Raw genomic sequence first — 18,285 nt, forward strand, 5'->3', positions numbered from 1 at the left:
GTGACAACACAGGGAATGTGCTGGCTTGTGCCATTTGGTGGCATCGCTTATTAAGCCGCTGGGCAGAGGAGGTGGCTCCGATGTCCTTGGCAAGGCCGCACTGTTGACTTCCTGTTTGGAAAGCCCTGGCTCTCCCCCAGAGCCCCGAGGACAGGGGCCGTCCAGAGCTCCGGCTGCTGCCTCCCAGCTCTGCACGCTGCTCCGTGACCATTCTCTTTCACGAGGTCTAATTCCCAGCACCTGAAGCTCACTACTCAGTGGCTTCTCGTACCGTCACCAGTGTCTAATTCCAGAACATTCCATCACTCCTGAAAGAAACTCGGGGCCCATTAGGCATCGCTCCCCTCCCCGTGCCCCCAGCTCCTGGCAATCATGAGTCCACATCCTGCCTCCCTGGAGTTGCCTGTTCTGGACAGTGCACACAAATGGGATCATGCACCGCAGGATTCTCGTCCCCAGTAGTCGTGTGACCTCGAGAAGGAAGGACGCCCCGTGGGCGGCCTGGACAGGTAGCGTCACGCGCCTGCGCCTCTAGCTGGGGATGAGGGAGCGGGACCGCACAGCATCCAGGGTCCCTAGACGTGGGATCGTGATCGTTGCCCGCCTGCACGTGTACGTGACCTCCGCGTTTTCCCTAAATCGGTTTCCAAAGGAAATCTTGTTAACCTCATGTTTTCCCTTAAATACGTTCTTTTACTAATTATACTTCACATGCCAGTTGTATCACAAGTGGAAACACCACGTGGGTTGCCGTGTGGAGAAGCTGCCTGTTGAGCTAACTGTAAAGGGAGCAGACGTTAGCTGTCGGGCTCTAGCCCTGGAGGTGCCGAGCTTGGGGCCTCCCGTACCCGCCTCATAAGCGCGAGAGCGTGGGGGAGGCGGTCCTGAAGAGAGGCCGGCATCACACGGAGTCTTCTTCCTGGAGAAACTCAGGACCGAGGGGGCTTGGGCTTCCTGCAGTCCGTTGTTCGCCCGTGAACCACAGCCCTGCCGTCATCCGTCGAGTCAAAGACACTACCAGTGGGGAAATAGGTGTTTTTTTATTTGCCACTAAGAATATGACAGCACCTTTGACAATAAGACACACCTGAGAGAGGGAAGAACGTGAGACACGGCGACTTACTGCCGAAATAGGCCCACGTCTCTCCGAGTGACCCGTCTCAGGCACCGTGTGACGGGCATTGTTTCCTGCTGCTGCATTCACACAGCATCCTCGCTGGGCCGCTCCTGTCCTCCTGTACGAGGTTAGGTTAGGTCAGTGGGTGATGTCTGGGGACATCTGTGGTTGTCACCACTGAGGTGACATCGAGCGCATGGGGGCTGGAGGGGCCACTCAGCGCCCCCCCAGAGAGCGCCCCAGCCCCACGTCCGTAGTGCCGAGGGGAGAGTGCTGGTCAGATGCACGTTTCCCAGCTCCCTTGCGTACGTTTGCTCTTACTCTAACCCTGTGTTCTTGGCCCCAGCAAAAGCCTCTAACAGACCAGAGCGTAGCCTATTGAGAGGCAGGTTTCACTGGCCTCCTTTTTGTTCTCTTGCGTGCTATTCCTTCAGTAACTTTGGACAGGGTACTCGTGCAGACATCTCAGAGGTAGAAGACCCCATTACTGTTGCTAACGTACTTGCACCCAGGGTCGGAGCGTCCGTGGGGAGGGGTGTGCCGCCAGAACACACTGGGAGGAGGAGGTTGAAGAGGAACCAGCTGGGGCCAGCCATGGGGAGCCAGGTTCCTGGCCCAAGACCCTCTCCCTGTCCTGGGCAAGGTCCCCCATTCTGGTTTTTCTCTCTTGTCCCCAAGGGATGCCCTATGGCAGCCGCGAGAATTCCCTCCTCTACTCGGAGATTCCCAGGAAGGTCCGGAAAGAGGCCCTGCTGCTCCTGTCCTGGAAGCAGATGCTGGATCACTTCCAGGTGAGCTGCACGGTGCAGGGCTCTGGCAGGAGCTGGCCTGGGCCTCACCCATGGGCAAGGGAGGCCCCACGCATTTCCCTGGGCCCTCAGCCCCCAAGCGGCCCCAGCCTGGTAGCTAGTGCAGAGCCCGTGGAGAGGCGTGTGGGCCTCCCTCCCCTCCTCCCCACTCTTCTCAAGGCCCAGAGTGTGTGCTCTGATAAGAGCTCTTATCAGAAGCATCTCTTCCTTTTCGATGCCTCACCAAAGACTTGGAACCAATCCTGCCAAGGCCCTTTGATGGGGACTGGGCTAATAATTAACATCATCCAAAGTCAGCTCGCCTCGCCTTGGGAGAAGATGGCTGGGGAGGGACGAGGCTGCCTTTGCGTCCGCTGAGGTTGACTTCTTTCTGGTTGTAAAAGCAGTGTGACAGTACGGGGTGGGGGCACATTCTGGATTTCTCTGCGCTGATATGACAGCTCTCATTTCTGCTGTCCCTGGTAGGCCCCAAGCCGACCAAGCATGGGGTTCGTTGTGCTTCAGGTTCTGCTTTTCAAAAATGCGTTTCTGGCTGTTAACGTTCCTTGCATCTCCACGTCTTATTCAGAATTCTCCTCAGGGACACTGCGTGGTGTCCACGGTAGTCTACCTGCTTAGACCCCCCCCCCAGGGTTAGGTGTGTGGGTGGTCAGGTGGTCCTGAATTTGCCCCGCTCCCCCTATGCAGAGAGCAGGAACGGGTGCCGGTGGGTGGGTTCACCAAAAGTTCTGGCTGGACAGGATGGTGATCCAGGCAGGAGGGATTGGCGCTGGGGACCAGGAGACAGCACCCCTTGGGTGGCCCTCCGTGCTGGTGGGTAGGGGAGAGCTCTGTCTGTCTTGGAGAGGCTCTGTGGACAAACGTGGGTCGAGAAAGCCCAGAGATGGGCCAGGAGAGGAGGAAGTCTCCAGTGAGCCCAGAACTGGTCAGCCTGCCCCGTTACCCCAAGCCTGCTGAGCACCATCACAGGCTCCAGGCTCGGGTCCGCTCTGGCCCCCTGGGAGCTGCCCTGAACAGCTCTGCTCGGCAGAGAGTTCTCTCTGGCCTGGACCGCAGGCAGATCGGCAGACTCCTCTCAGGAATGCCCAGACCAGAGGATCCACGCCAGGGTGCTGGGGTCCCTGGCTGCACTGCTGACGTGGCACCGTTCCTCTGTGTCCCCAGGCCACTCCCCACCATGGGGTCTACTCTCGGGAGGAGGAGCTCCTTCGGGAGCGGAAGCGCTTGGGGGTCTTCGGCATCACCTCCTACGACTTCCACAGCGAGAGCGGCCTCTTCCTCTTCCAGGCCAGCAACAGCCTCTTCCACTGTCGGGACGGGGGCAAGAATGGCTTCATGGTGAGCCCTGGTCACTGGCTGTGGGTGGGGTGGGGGGCTGGGCAGCCTCCTGTCCCCCTGAGCCAGGCCTCTGTGTCCCCAGGTGTCTCCCATGAAGCCCCTGGAAATCAAGACCCAGTGCACCGGGCCCCGGATGGACCCCAAGATCTGCCCTGCCGACCCCGCCTTCTTCTCCTTCATCAACAGCAATGACCTGTGGGTGGCCAACATCGAGACAGGCGAGGAGCGGCGGCTGACCTTCTGCCACAGAGGTGAGGCCGGTGCGGGGGGGGGGGGGGGGGGGCACGCTCCTGGCCCCGGGGGGATGGGGACCTGCAGCACTCGTGTGGACGGTTGTCGTGGCCCCCGGCACAGCTCCTGGAGAGGCCCCCATTCCCGCTCCATTACCCCCAGGCTTCAGGCAGCTTCCTGGACCCTCCCATGTGGTCCTGCCGTGGCCCAGCTGCCTGGCTCTTGGCCTCCTCTACAGGAGTCGGCCATGGTGGCCTGTTTCCCCCACTAGACGCTTATTCTGCCTCTCTGCTCTTGCGGGCCCTCCACCTCCGCCCTCCTGTTGACTCCGCCCGGTCAGGCTCAGATCTCACATGCTTCCTGGGTTTTCCCTCACCCCCTGCTCCCCAGAAGTGACCTCATCCTCTGGCATATGCGTGTGGAGCTCTGCACCGGCCATGGCCTCCGGTCACCGGGCCCCCATCCTGCCCCACAGCCCCAGCACCCTCTCTCTAAACCGAAGCTGCTCAGCCCAGGCAGCTTGGATGCTGGCCACGTCCAGAGACGTTGTTGGCTGTCATGCTGGTTGAGGACGCTTCTGGCCTCAAGTGGGCGTGGGGATGCACGTCAATCCCACAGTGCGCCCGACGCCCTCACCCGTAGGATGCTCCGGCCTCGAATGTCCGCAGTGCTTGGGGGCAAAGGCCTGCTCTGCACGGTGTTCCTCACCCCATCCGGCTCCCTTCCCATCCAGGCTCACCCAGCGTCCTCGATGACCCCAGGTCCGCAGGCGTGGCCACCTTCGTCATCCAGGAAGAATTCGACCGCTTCACCGGCTACTGGTGGTGCCCCACGGCCTCCTGGGAGGGTAGGCACCTTTGCCTTTGTAAAAGCGCTTCCCCAAGTGGCCCTTTTATTACCAGAGCCACAGTCTACTTGCTTTTGTGCTCTTTGCTCTTTTCACCTAAAACAAACCTCAGCCACCTTTCTGTCAGTGTTAGTGTCCCAAGCCATTCAGGCTGCTGTGACAGGGCCCCACAGCCCCGAGTGGCTGATCACCTTGGGATAGGATTTGACATTTTGAATTTGGGGGGCAGGAGCCTTCAGTGCATTGCAGTCCGCACACAGGGAACGTGGATGAGAGTAACTGTCCCTGGGGACCACAGTTGGTTTAAATTAGTTCTTGGTTGTTTCCAGATTTTGGTTTTGCTTTTGCTTTGTGTCGTAAACAATGCCACAACGCACATCTTTGTATATATATCCTGACCTTCTGGGAGGTTCTCAGTGGTTCTAAACCAGGGACAGTTCTGTCCCCAGGAGACGCTGGGTGACGTCTGGGGACATTTGTCATTGTCACGACTGGGGGCTACAGGTATCGAGTGGAGAGGAGCCGGGGCTGCTGCTCAGCATCGTGCAGTGGCCAGGTCAGCCCTGCCCATAGGGAATGATCCAGCCCCAAACAGTCCCCAGTGCCAAGGATCACAAATCCTACCATCTTGAGAAAGTTCCAGCAGTAAGAGAGTTGAGCCGAAGCTGCACACAGCTTCAGTCTCCATGGGTTTTGCCAGCCGCTTATGGAGGAAGCCAGATCGCAGGTCCTTTTGTATCTCTTTCTCTGCCCACGTACTCCGGGGCTGGTATTCAGTCGAGCCAGGTCCGTCTTCTAAGGGTGGAGGACCTGTTTCTGGCCTATGTGCCGCTCACTGATTTCTCCGTGGCCTTGGAGCCTCGGGGAGCTTTAGCGGGGCGCACAACCGTGTCAGAGCCCTGTCTGCCGTGCACTACTGCCTTGAGTTCAGCTCACCTCGTCCTTAAATTGACTGAAAGGGAAGCCTTTACGGTCCTAACCATCAGTAGAAGCGAGACCCTGAATCCGGTGCTGGAACGCAGCCAGCACCACACAAACCGAGGTCGGCTCCCAGGAGGAGGGGTCGCTACGTCAGAGAGGCACCTAGGCGTGCGGATGCTGCTGGGAGCCGGGCGGGCTCGCGGCTGACGGGGCTGACCGCCGTGCCCTGTCCTTCCGCCTGGCTCCGGGGGCTTCAGTGCGCTGCCGGCGCCCCTTGGCCCATGCCTCCGGAAAGAGGGCCCTGGGTCAGGTCATTCAGCCCGTGGCTCCCTGCGGGCCTGAAGCGTGGGACTGCTTCGTCCTGGTCAATAGAACGAGGTCATTGGCGAAGAGCAGGATGTCTCTCCCTCAGCGCTCTGGGCATCGGGGCCAGATCCTGCTCTGCTGGGGGCTGCCCAGGGCACTGTGGGCTGTTGAGCAGCGTCCCTGACCTCTACTTGAGGTGTTACTCAGGTTCTGACAAGCACATGGGATGGCCCCTGGTCGAGATCCACTGGCCTAGGTGGTCTCACAGGTCCTTTCTCTGCTGTGCTGGCGTGGCTCCAAAACCCCTTTGAGGAAGCCCCCCGAATGCTACAGCCTCAGCCCCGCGGCGTGGCCCTCTCCCAGACCCCACAGCCGTGTTTGCCTCCTGTGCTGTCTTACATGGAGGAACAGGGCTTTTCTTAGACCACAGCAACCCAAGAGTGCCCAAGTTTGAGGCCCAGGAATCCTCCCTGCAGAGCGGACGAACACAGAAGTCCTAGGCACTGGTTTTGAGCAGCCAGTCCCAAACCACGTGGCCTCAGGCCAGCCCCTCAGCCCTTCAGGGCTCTGCTGGGTGGGGCCGGGCCGCTGGTTCTGGAGGCATCCCTGGTCCATCCGTGGGGAGTCATAGGTGAGGGTACAGGAAACTGTAGAGACAGGGTTCCTTTTCAGCAGCCTTGGAAGGAATGGCCACAGGCTCCTTCCCCATGATGTCAGCCCCACCAGCCCCGCATTCCAGTCTAAAGTGTCACCACCCGGTGATTCATGCACTTTTCATAATGGTTTTTATCCTCAGCCTTCTTGAGCCAGGCCCCAAGTGTTACTCTGTGTGGGCCGCCAGAACAAAGCCCCACGGATGGGATGGCTCAACAGCAGGCATTTACTGTCCCGGTCCTGGAGGCGGGGAGTCTGAGGTCAGGGTGTCAGCAGGGCCGGTTCCTCCCGAGGCCGCTCTCCTTGGCGGGCACACGGCTGTCTTCTCCCCGCGTCCTCATGTGGTCGTCCCTCTGCGTATTTGTGTCTTCATCTCTTGTTATAAGGTCACCAATCACATTGGATCAGGGCCACTCTAATGACCTCATCTTAACTTGGTTGTCTCTCTAAAGCCCTCTCCCCAAATCCAGCCCCATTCTGAGGTTCTGGGGGCTCCCAACACAGGAATTCAGTGAGGATGCAGTTCATCCTGTAACACCCCATAGGGCTACCTCCCCTGCCATTCTGTGCTGGGACCAGCTCAGTTCTCATTCCCATTGCCAGGGTGAGGAAACGGGCCCTAGGATGAGATGTGACAGGGTTACGGTCTAGTAAGCAGTGGAGCTGGGCTTCTAGCCCTAAGGCTCATGCTCTCGTCTGGGCCCTGTCGTGGTAGAGCTGAGTGCCCCAAGCATGCAGGAGAAGGGGGGGGCGGCAGCAGGGATGCAGAGCACCCCCAGCAGCTTCCCCGCCCCTTCCCAGGTTCAGAAGGCTGCAAAACACTACGGATTCTGTACGAGGAAGTTGATGAGTCCGAGGTGGAAATCATCCATGTGCCCTCTCCCGCACTAGAAGAAAGGAAGACGGACTCCTACCGATACCCCAGGACAGGTGAGGGCACAGGGCAGCGGTCTGGGCCTCACAGAGGAGGCATGTCCCAACCAGGATTCCCCACAGGACCCAGAGAAGCAGGCTGGGCTCGAGAACAATAGCAGGACCGGGGCCACGATGGATGGTACCTGCCCTCTGCCTCGGGGCGCAGGAGACGGTGGGGGGCGGGCAGGGGTGAGGGGGTGCAGGCCCTATCCAAGGGCATGTCAGACACTTGTCACGTTGTGAGAATACAGATTCGAGTTTGCCCCATTTCTCAAGAGGCCAGAAATCCAAATTTCTCCAGGAAACAGCCTACTTCTTAAACATTCTTTGAATTACTTAAAAATACTTAGTGATTTGCACCCAGCACACATGCGGGTCACATTCAGCTTGTTTCTGACCTCCTTGGAAGCATGCGGTAAGCACCTATTATGTGCTGTGCCTGACAGAGCTTTCCAGGGACGTCTCCAACCCCTGGTGTAAGTGGGAAATGTCCGCTTTCCCCCGCCCCTCTCCCACGGTGGGACCGACGGGAGAGCTGACACTCAGATGCTACCCGCCCAGGTAGCTAGAGCCATGCAGGCCACAGTCGGGATTGGTCACAGAAATAGCTGGAGCCTGACCCCAACCCACCTCTTGAAAGTGCCATTTGGCCATCCCAACCAATCAGCCACCTGCCTCCCGACAGCTCAGGACCAGGCTGAGTCATGTGGCCACCTTTCTGCGTCATTGATGGTTCTATTGTGGATGTTCCTGTTTTTGCCACCAACTTGTTTCAAGCTCTCCGAGGCAAGGAGGCATGTTCCTTAATGTTTGTGTCCCTCCTCGACCCACCTTCCGCCCGGCACAGGGTCATGTTCTTAAATGGTAAAGACGGTTGTCACAGCACTGTCGGGAACAAGGTCCAGGTCCAAAGTCAGAAAGGCCTGCCTGAGGGACTTTGTGCCTGGACCAGAGGGGTGACGACGCGCCCACGGAGAGACCTTTGGACACCCGGTCCCTTCCTCCCCCTCCCTCCCACAATGGCTTTGTTGCCTTGCTGGGGCATTGCCCCCATACCTCCATCCCAGACACCTGCTGGATTCACCTCCCTCTCATTTCTGCAGGCAGCAAGAATCCCAAGATCGCCTTGAAGCTGGCCGAGTTTCAGACTGATAGTCAGGGCAAGGTGAGAATGGCCAGGGTGCCCAGGAGAAGCTTCTGGATGGAGGAGAGGAGGGGCTGGGGGAGGTGCTGGAGACAGGTGGACAGTTGGGCGTCCTCAGCAGGCCACTTGCCCCCGTTCCAAGGGCACGTGCTCTCCTTGGCCAACTGAACCTGAAAAGGCACTCCATCACTCAGCCTCCGTCTCAAAACTGAGCAGTGAGCCCGGCCTCCCCTGCCTCCGCATGAGGAGGCGATGCTGGTGAACACCTTTGAGCAGAAGGTCCCGTAAGGGATTCCAGAACAGAGAGCCCCATTGGGGAGTCGTCCAGGGGACTCGACCTCTGAACTGGCCATTCCCCCTCCCCAGCATTTGGGTAGATCCTCGCATATAACTTCATTGGAATGGTCAGTGCTCCAGACACTTCTCTGTGTCACCTGGGGTCAGGACAAGTGTCCTCATCACTCAGGGAGCACTTGCTCAGGACCCCACAGCCAGGAGGGCAAAAGAGGCTATGACCGAGAAAGGTGCTGGGCCTCAGAAGGGAAATACCCACACGCCAGAGGTTAGAGCACTCAGACAAGCTGAGGACGCTCTTGCACATTTCTGTCAGAATGACTTTTTGTTTGAGGTTTCAACAAAAAGCATTAGATATCCTTATTTTCATGATTTGGGGGCTTAGGTCTTGGTTTTGGAATGATAAGGCCCTAACCAAACCCCTCCTCCACTCTTTACCCAAATGTTCTGGCAGATTGTACACACACCTGACATTAGGTGGCTTTGCTGAGCCCCTCCCAGCTGTTTGAAGTGGTGCCTGGCCCGTCAGACAAGCAGGGTCCTGAGTGGCCGTGGGTGGCGCCAGCTGGGGACCGGGCAGCAGGGGGATGTGGGGGTGGGGGCCACGCTGAGGCCCTGCCTGCCTTTCTCCCGTCGGCCCTCTGGAGGCCATGCCACCCTGAGCCCCCTAGGAAGCTGCAGTGGCCGCAAGTCGTGTTGCCCAGGGCCACCCGGCTCTGCAGTGACAGTCCAGACCAGAGCCCTCGGGTTCCAGCCCACAAGCTGTCATAACCAAGTACCACATCCTGGGGGCTTAAACAACAGAAGTGTATCGTCTCCCAGCTCGGGAGGCTGAAAGTCTGGTAGGAAGGTGTGGGCAGGGCTGGCTCCTTGCGAGGCCGTGAAGGAGAATCTGTTCCGGGCCCCTCTCCTTGCCTTGTAGATGGCTGCCTTCTCCCTGCGCTTTGCCACAAGGCATCTCTGCCCCTCTGGCCCTGGGATCCACGCTTCATAAGGCGACCACCCCCTTTTTTGGATTGGGACCACCCTATTCCAGTACCACCTTAACTGATGACACCGGCAACCACCCTGTTTCCGAACCTGGCCCCATTTGGGGGCACCAGGAGTCAGGACTCCGACATAGGGGTCCGGGGGACACCGTGTCTGCTGCGGAAGCGCCCGTCTCCTCCTGGGCAGCATATGGTCAGGCCAGAGTGTGACCCGAGTCTGCTTTCCCTTTAGGTCGTGGCGACCCAGGAGAAGGAGCTGGTGCAGCCCTTTAGCGCGCTCTTCCCCAGGGTGGAGTACATCGCCAGGGCCGGGTGGACCCGGGACGGCAAGCAGTGAGTGTCAGCAGGACACAGAGGGCTCTCCTTGTCACTCCTTGTCACCCACGTGGTAACCCTCCTGCCACGATGAGGACAAACCTCTCTAAACGGGGCCCCAGACTGCTGCCCGCAGGCCAGATTGGGCCTGACGCCCGTTTTCTTTCAGCCCATGAGCCGGGAACAGCTTTCGTGCTTCTGAATGATCAGGGGTTAAAAAAAAAAAAAAAACCCTAAAGGAGGAGAGTATTTCATCACACATGAAAGTGAGCCGAACGCCATGTTTCAGTGTCTATAAATCAGGTTTTATGGGCACATGGCCACACTCCTCTGTGTACGGATCGGCTGTAGCGGCTTTCACGCTAGGTCGGCAGGGCGGGCCCAGAGAGACTGTGTGGCCCACAAAGCGGAGCTGTCTACCTGCTGGCTCTTTGCTAGACAGTTTGCTCCTCCAGCTCCACACACTCATCCCAGAGCCTGGACGGAGGCCCCATGCCTTTGGTGGGCCACAGCCTCCGGTGGACACGCACGTCCCTGTGGCGTCACTCGCTGGTTTGGTCTCCGTTGTTGTCTCCATGCAGAGATCCAGTTTTCCCACCTACAGTACTAACAGGCCTCAAGCACGTTGTCCATTTACAGTTAGAAAAGATAACAGACAGGTTTTTTTCAGTTTTTCAAAGTTCTGTTTCAAAGGAGTTGTTTTGAGGACAGAACATAATGACAAAAGAGCTCCCAAACAGGATTTTTTTTTTTTTTAAGTAATCCCTACACTAGTGTGGTGCTCAAACTCATGACCCTGAGATCAAGAGTCGCACTCTCCCCGACTGAGCCAGCCGGGCGCCCCCCCCGCCACCAACAGGATTTTTTTTTTTTAAGTTGCTGTTTGCTTCCATCCTAAGTCCTTAAGGACTCATGTTGTTCAACAGAATAAACAATTTATTCCCCCCAAAATAAAGAAAGAACATTGTTCGTACAGAGCAAAACAGGAAGTAAAGAATCGTGTACGTGGCAGAAATCGCAAACGTTTTTGAAATGCCGCTCTAAGGTCTAAAGACACAAGATGTTTCCAAACCAGTTGGGTTATAGAGGTCTGTCACCCCTCTGGGCTCCCCTGAGGGCATGTGCTGGCCCGGAAACCGTTGTGTGCTACGGTCTTACTTGGTCAAGTGTAGACAATGTTGGCGAAGGAAGAATGGTTCTGGTCCCACGTAAGTTTGGGAAGGGAGGTGTCGTCACCCGGCTTCCCCCAGCTGGGCCCTGAGGCCTTCAGCTTCTCTCTCCTCTTGCTTTCTCAGCGCCTGGGCTATGTTCCTGGATCGGCCCCAGCAGCGGCTTCAGCTCGTCCTGCTACCCCCAGCCCTGTTCATCCCCACTACCGAGAATGAGGAGGAGCGGATGGCCTTCGCCAGAGCAGTGCCCAGGAACGTCCAGCCGCATGTCGTGTATGAGGAGGTCACCGACGTGTGGATCAACGTAAGAGTGGGGAGCTGCCGGGTGTGCACCCGCCCGGGTCCCCAGATCCCCAGCAGAGCAGGGCCAGGGAGGGCGGGAGTCCCAGGGGGCTGGGTTTGTCCTCCACATGAGTCCAGCCAAGTGTCAGAGCCCCGCCTTCTGATGCCTCCTCTCTCTTCTTCCCGGACAGGTTCATGATATCTTCTATCCCTTCCCCCAGTCAGAGGGAGAGGAGGAGCTCTGCTTCATCCGTGCCAACGAGTGCAAGACTGGCTTCTGCCACTTGTACAAAGTCACCGCCATCTTAAAGCCCAGTGGCTACGACTGGAGCGAGCCTCTCAGCCCTGGGGAAGGTGAGCAAAGCCTGACTAACACCACCGCTCACCCAGTCAGCCGTCTGTGGTTCAGTGCACTGCTTACTCACTGGCCCCGCCCTGTGACCAGTCCCATGAGGGAGGGTCAGGATGGAGAAAAAGCCAGCCTTTCCCGAACACCCTTCACGGCCTGGCAGGGGTTACTAGAGCCAGCTGTTCGTTCAGTCGGTGGTGTCTGTGTAGCACTTACTATGCTCCAGGCCTGTCTCACCCCAGCGGTTGGCACACCACAGCCACGGATCAAATCTGGCCCACCGCCTGTTTTTATAAATAAAGTTTTATTGGCACATGGTCACGCTCATTCATTTATGGAGTGTCTGTGGCTGATTTCGTGCCACCATGACAGAGTTGAGTAGTGTGACGGTGGTGTGACATGTATCTTGCAAAGCGGAAAATATTGGCTAGCTGGCCCTTTATAGGAAAAGTGGCCAACCGCTGCTCCAGGTGCCAGGGGTATAATTATAAAAACAGAAAGGAAAGTCCCTGCTCTTATGGAACTCTCTAGTGGAAGAGATGGGCAGTAATGCAAAAACAATCGAGAGTAATGTTCGTGGTGGCAGATGCAGCAGGATAAGAGGCTAGAGAGTGAGGGGCCTTCTTTCTAGCATGGGAGGTCAGGGATCATCTCTGGATCACGTGTTATGAAGCAGAGACCTGGAACAGGTGGCAGAGGCAGCCCCACAGATCCCAGGTTGAGGGCACAGCTTGTGCAAAGGTCCTGGGGCAGTAGCTGCCTGGTGTGTTGGAAGAGCAGTGAGGAGGCCCTTGTGGCTGGAGCAGAGTGAGTGAGGGGGAGAGATGGAGGAGGGGTGGACAGAGAGGGGATGAGGCAGGTCGTGTGGGGCGTTGGGAGCCTCAGGAAGGACTTGGGCTTTTACCATTGATCTTATATCAGTTTAAAGCCATTCCTAGGGTTGCTGTGTGGAGTACAACCTGAAGGGCAAGGAGAGGTGACAGGGTTGGGTCATGGCAGCAGGCTGGGCTAACGCAGGTAGATTTGATTCTGGATGAACTTTGATCTCTGAGTCACCACGGTGTGCTGGTGGATTAGATGTAGGGTCGGAGAGAGAGGAAAGGCACAGGAGCATGGAGGGTTTTTGGAGGGTCAGTGTGAGACAGAAAGACTATGGGAGGGGCAGTTTTAGGAGAGAAATGTCCATTTGGGGTTTGGAGGTATTCACGGTGCAGTGCCCAGGAGTGGCTGTGCTGTGTGGTCTGCGTGCCCGGAGTGCCGGCGAGCAGAACACATCTGCAGTGGGCATGTGGGTGTCCTCACAGATGGCCTCCCCGGCCTCGCAGCCTCAGGACAGGAGGGAGCACCACAGGCCGGTCTGGGCGGGGAAGCAGTGTGCGCTGAGAGCCAGCCCAGGGCCCCTCGGGCTCTCCCCCCCAGCTCTGCGGACCCTGAGCCAGCTTGTCCTCAGTGGGGGCATCCCGGGCTCTGCGGGGCTGAGCATTGCGCCCCTGACCCCCACCCACTGAGTGCCAGGAGCACCCACGATCGTGACGGCCCCAGATGTCCCCAGACATTGCCCAGTGTCCCCCAGGGCCGGATCACCCCAGGGGAGCCCCACAGTTCAGAGGCAGCCCACAAACAAGCCTGAGGCAGCGCCGCATGGGGCATGGAGACCGGAGAGAGCAAGGTGTCCAGGGGAGCCAAGCCGGGGGTCAGGAACAGGCGAAGCCACGAGCTGATGGGGGTCAAGTGAGACGGGGACAGAGGAGTGACTGCTGTCTCGGGGTGTTGTCACCACTGTCACCTGGGGTGTAACGCAGTCAGCACGGGCTGGCTAGGCCATCTCTGAGGTGGGTTTTCTGTGGCTGTCTTGGTGTTGTGCTTTCCCGTTTGTCTGTCTGTCTGACTTAGCCACCACCACCTAATCTCACTTCAGGAGACCTCACTTGGCACATCCTCATTCCAGGCTCTGGTGGTCGCTGGGTGGAGCTCACGGCAGGTGCCCTGGGGGCCCTCCAGCCTCTGTGGTGGGGGCACCAGGTTTCCCATCCACGCTGTGTGGGCCCACCTGCCCTCCAGCTTGCACTTCCCGTCACGTGGCTCAGGCCTGGTAGGCAACAATTGGACGGCCGAGAAGGCGAGACCTTGGTCACTTTGGACCAAAAGGCATGAGTTCTTTAAAGGCGCCATCAGCGGGCCTGGGGGAGAGGGAGGAGGGTCAGGAGCCTGGAGGACCAGCAGAAGCGGGGACGGCACTGGCAGGGGCAGTGTGTCCGGGCCACGCGAGGTGTCCTTCGCAGTGGAGGGTCCCTCAAGAGAGGGCCGAGCGGGTGTGGTTGGCAGCCCCTCCCGTGAGAGGTGCGGGCTTGCACCGGAAGGCTGCAAGGGGGGAGTGCGTGGCCGGCCGGCCGCTGGGCACACCGGGTCCTCCTGGAGGGGCGGGAGAATGGAGCAGAAGCAGGGCTCTTAACGGTGGCCACGTGCGGTTGTGCCCCCCACCCAGCACTTCTGTAGGCGCGACCAAGAACGGCACCATAAAGATTTGAATGAGTGTTGTCCTCAGCAGCACACACACTAGAACTGGAACGATACAGAGAAGAGTAGCGGGGCCTCTGTGCCGACATGCAAATTCGCGAAGCATTCCATGTTAAAAAAAAAAAAGATCTGAACGAGCGACCGATCGGCCGTGTCCAGCCTCCATGTGAGTGAGGGACACAGGAGGATCCCAGATTCAGCTGTGCCTAGAACAAAACAGCCATCACTCGTAAACTGTCTCAATAAATTTGTAACACACACCAGCAGGCATCCCGTAGTTATTCACCTAGCAGAAATTCAAAAGTGAGATCTGCCCCCCAAAATCCAAAAAATCTGTCATAAAAACTCAGCCGAGCTTTTGCTCAGCCAAAGCGTTTTAACCCAGATCTGGTTCTCCAGAATCCGAACATGTGCTAAGAGGTCACAGGTCGAGAGCCCGGAGGTTGATGGTTTGGCCTCTGCAGGGTTCTAAGATCAGGGCTTCCCATACAAACGCAGCTGTCCGGTTCTCCCTGGGAGATGCTGGAACCTGTACACAGCCCCCGTGGCCAGTGGGGGGGGTCCCCGCTCCATCCCGCGTCGGAGGCTCAACCAGCTCACTCTCGTCTCCCACCTGGCCCTGCTTGCACGGGGCTCTGTGACAAGTTCGCTCAGGTGGAATTTGGCCTCAGGGCCTTTGAGTCCCCTTCACGGCTGCCTGGGGCCCCCTTCACCTCTTCCTTTCCTTACTTCCAGATGAATTTAAATGCCCCATCAAGGAGGAGATCGCGCTGACTAGCGGTGAATGGGAGGTTTTGGCAAGGCACGGCTCCAAGGTACCAGAATCTCTTTGCAACCCTCCCCACCCGCCCTGCACGCACGCCTGTATGCACACACGTGCCCAGACACGTGCGTACGCTCGCTCCAGCTTCCCTGCAGACCCCATGTGCCTGTGGCTCCTCTCTTCCCTCCTGGCTGCACTTGCCTCCTGCTCTACCCCACTCAGCTCCATCCACTGCTCCAGCATGCCCAGGGCCACAGGGCTCTGGTTCTGGCCAGCTGGAGACAAGCCCAGTCCGGGTCGTGGGCGCTGCTCTGTGCACCTGTTGCATTCTGTTAGCCTTCTCCCGCTTATGAAACCACCTCTCCCTGGGAGAGCAGTTTACGGGACACTTTGCCTACGGTGGGATTGTCCTGCAGCTTCCAACCGGGGCCTGCCCCAGTGTCTATCCCTGGGAGGTTTGGGGACAAAGATGCAGCTGCAGAGACAAGTACCTTCCGCTCACCCAGATGCACCATCATAAAAACGTGGCAAGACTTGCCTCTGACCAAAGCTTCTTCACCAGGGTCCAGTTGTACAAAATTCCAAATTTTATGGAGAGAGCTCTTAGTCAGACTTCCTGGATCCCTACCTCACTCCAGCATAAATGCCTCCTGGACCAAAGACAGACATTAGAGATGTTAGCACGCATGCGTGCATTATAGAGCTGCTCACGCAGTGGGAAGTAGTGGTCAGTGCACACTTGAGTGAGCCCGAGAGGAGTGATACCGGTGCGTCCAGGTGGCACAGATACGGGCGTTGGTGATAGCATGACCACACCTGACGGAATGCCCGGTCACTGACCTGGAAAGACGTCCTTGTAGATTGTTGGAACAGAAGCAAGGTGTAAGATGTCACATTTCACCACCTATTTGTGAGGCGAGTCGGAGGGTCGGGTACCAAAAGGTTAAAGGTTGCTTCCTCATTTGCTGTGGTTGATTCTTGCTAAGAGGCACCCCTGGGCTCCCAGCCTAGCCCTGCCCCTCAGTGCTGGGTGCTTACACTCCCGTTCGCCATCTGTAAGATGGGACCCTCAGGGAGCTCTGATCTGCTCATCTTTATGGCAGAGTCTCTCCCCCTCAGCACTGCCCACATCAGAGCGTCCTGGGCACTATGGGACATCAGCAGCCTCCCCGGCCCATCCATCCCAGGTGTGACAACCACAGATGTCCCCGGCGGGGCGGGGGGGGTGCCGGGCAGGACCGCCCCGATGAGGACCCTGCTTTAAAGTAACCCGAAGCCCCCAGCATAGCATCTGGCGTACCTGCCAGCCCGAGTTCTCCCCTTTCTCCATCGCTGTGGGCCTTGCGGCACTTGCACGCCTGGGTTTTTACCCAGATGTTTAAAAAAAAAAAAAAGCCACAGCAGCATTTTATTTTATTTTTACTTTTTTTTTTTTTTTTTTAAGATTTTATTTATTTATTTGACAGAGAGAGACACAGCGAGAGAGGGAACACAAGCAGGGGGAGTGGGAGAGCGAGAAGCAGGCTTCCCGCAGAGCAGGGAGCCTGATGCGGGGCTCGATCCCAGGACCCTGGGATCATGACCTGAGCCGAAGGCAGACACTTAACGACTGAGCCACCCAGGCGCCCCTTTTTATTTTTACTCTTAACTGAAGTCTCGTTGACAACACAGCAGCATGTTAAAGGTTACAAAGGGAAGGACTGGCTTCTCACGTCCCCTCCGGAGGCCGTGCGTGCTGGCAGGGCGCAGCTCTGAGCCGCCTGCACTATTTAGGGGCCTCGGGGGGTCCAGGTGCCCCGGGAGCGCCTCCTTCGGTGTGTGCACCTTCTCACGTGGTCCTGGTGACAAAACTGGCAAGTGACTGCGTGTGGTGGGGGTTTCCCAGCGACATTCTCTGTTTCTAGAAAACCTGCATTTATTTTAAAAGGACGGCAGCAAGGGATACATCAGTGTTTGTTGTACAAACTGAACTGTTCTAAGTAACCCTACGTTAGGGATCCCCTCACTCCTCACCCCACCCAGGCTCCCGAAGCCTCATCCCCTCGGAGGTGGCCGACCGCAGCGAAAATCCCGGCAGAGCATTTTTGTATGCACACATCTCCACAGGACATTGGGGGTTTTTGTTTTGTTCTTCAAAGATTTATTTAAGTCATCTCTGCACCCAGCATGGAGCTCAAACCCATGACCCCAAGATCAGGAGTTGCATGCTCCTCCAACTGAGCCAGCCGGGCGCCCCTCCATAGGACATTGTTTTAGGGGATTTGAAGGGGTTGGGTTTTTTTTTAGAAAATATGGTTTTATGTGGCTGCAGAGAAGTGTGCCATAATTTTGAAACCAGTTTGTCTTTTTGGACATTCAAGTCCGCCTTTTTTTAATATTAAGAACACAGCGTGTTTGTCCTTCCACTTAAAGTCACCACTCGAGCGAAGCCCTCAGGAACAGTTCCCTGGAGCATAATGCTGCATCAGAGAACACTCCTTCTTTAAGTGTTTTACCTCCGTGTTCCCAGGTCGGCCCCAGAAAGGCAGTGAGTGGCTCTTCCAGTCCCCAGAGCAGGGTTCCTTCCTGTTCTTCCCGAGGCCTCATCGCTAAACATCACACTGGGGTCTGATGGGGCTTCACCCAGGAAGCAGGTGCCGCTTCTTAGCCTTGAGCACCTGGGTCAGAGGGGTGGGCTGACCCCTTGGGGACCAGGCTGGGGGCTGATGGGCCCTTGGGCACAGGCCAGCCCCTCCCTCAGCCTCTGTCCTGGGCACTGTGCCCTCTGCTCTGCACTCGCAGCTCTGGGCATGCCCAGAAGGGGCTGTCTGGGGTTGGCGTTCCGATTTCAAGTCCTACCAGAGGACATGCGGTGAGCTCAGATTGCTGTCCCCTCCTGCCGCACCAGGTCTGCGAGGTGCTTCTTGCCCAGCTAGCTCTTTTCCAGCCGGTGGGCTAAAGCCAACTAGGGAGAGAACAGACGTCCCGGGCACAGAACTCTGGGCCCTCCCTGTGGGGGCAGGGAGAAGGGCCTGGGTCTCTCCGCTACACATCAGCCCCCTCCCTCAGCCACCGTGGGAGCAGAGGCGCGGGAAGTCCAAGGCCCGGCCTGGGGCTGCTTCACGAGGAGCCCCTGTGCCCCCACAGATCTGGGTCAACGAGGAGACGAAGCTGGTGTACTTTCAAGGTACAAAGGACACGCCCCTGGAGCACCACCTCTACGTGGTCAGCTATGAGTCGGCGGGCGAGATCGTGCGCCTTACCACACCCGGCTTCTCCCACAGCTGCTCCATGAGCCAGGTGGGCACTCCCTAGATGTGCCTGGCACCATTAAGGCACCCAGCCT

General features: G+C 57.8%; 1 protein-coding gene and 1 non-coding gene across 5 annotated transcripts in view; both read left to right on the forward strand.

The window, feature by feature from the left end:
- DPP9 (dipeptidyl peptidase 9) overlaps positions 1 to 18,285 on the forward strand; it is a 39,847-nt gene that overhangs the window by 10,885 nt on the left and 10,677 nt on the right. For all 4 annotated transcript variants that reach the window (XM_036115963.2, XM_036115964.2, XM_036115965.2 and 1 more), the window contains exons 5-15: positions 1,796 to 1,908; positions 3,091 to 3,264; positions 3,347 to 3,515; positions 4,229 to 4,342; positions 7,025 to 7,153; positions 8,242 to 8,303; positions 9,798 to 9,898; positions 11,176 to 11,353; positions 11,523 to 11,685; positions 14,933 to 15,012; positions 18,087 to 18,239. In XM_036115963.2, the coding sequence (XP_035971856.1) occupies positions 1,796 to 1,908; positions 3,091 to 3,264; positions 3,347 to 3,515; positions 4,229 to 4,342; positions 7,025 to 7,153; positions 8,242 to 8,303; positions 9,798 to 9,898; positions 11,176 to 11,353; positions 11,523 to 11,685; positions 14,933 to 15,012; positions 18,087 to 18,239 (1,436 nt within the window). The remainder of the gene's footprint in view (positions 1 to 1,795; positions 1,909 to 3,090; positions 3,265 to 3,346; positions 3,516 to 4,228; positions 4,343 to 7,024; positions 7,154 to 8,241; positions 8,304 to 9,797; positions 9,899 to 11,175; positions 11,354 to 11,522; positions 11,686 to 14,932; positions 15,013 to 18,086; positions 18,240 to 18,285) is intronic.
- On the forward strand, positions 14,213 to 14,314 carry LOC118550799 (U6 spliceosomal RNA). The gene has a single exon (XR_004924749.2). It is a non-coding gene; the product is annotated as a U6 spliceosomal RNA (small nuclear RNA).

The sequence above is a fragment of the Halichoerus grypus genome, chromosome 1 (genome assembly GCF_964656455.1).
Source record: "Halichoerus grypus chromosome 1, mHalGry1.hap1.1, whole genome shotgun sequence".
In the NCBI taxonomy this organism is placed as follows: Eukaryota; Metazoa; Chordata; class Mammalia; order Carnivora; family Phocidae; genus Halichoerus; species Halichoerus grypus.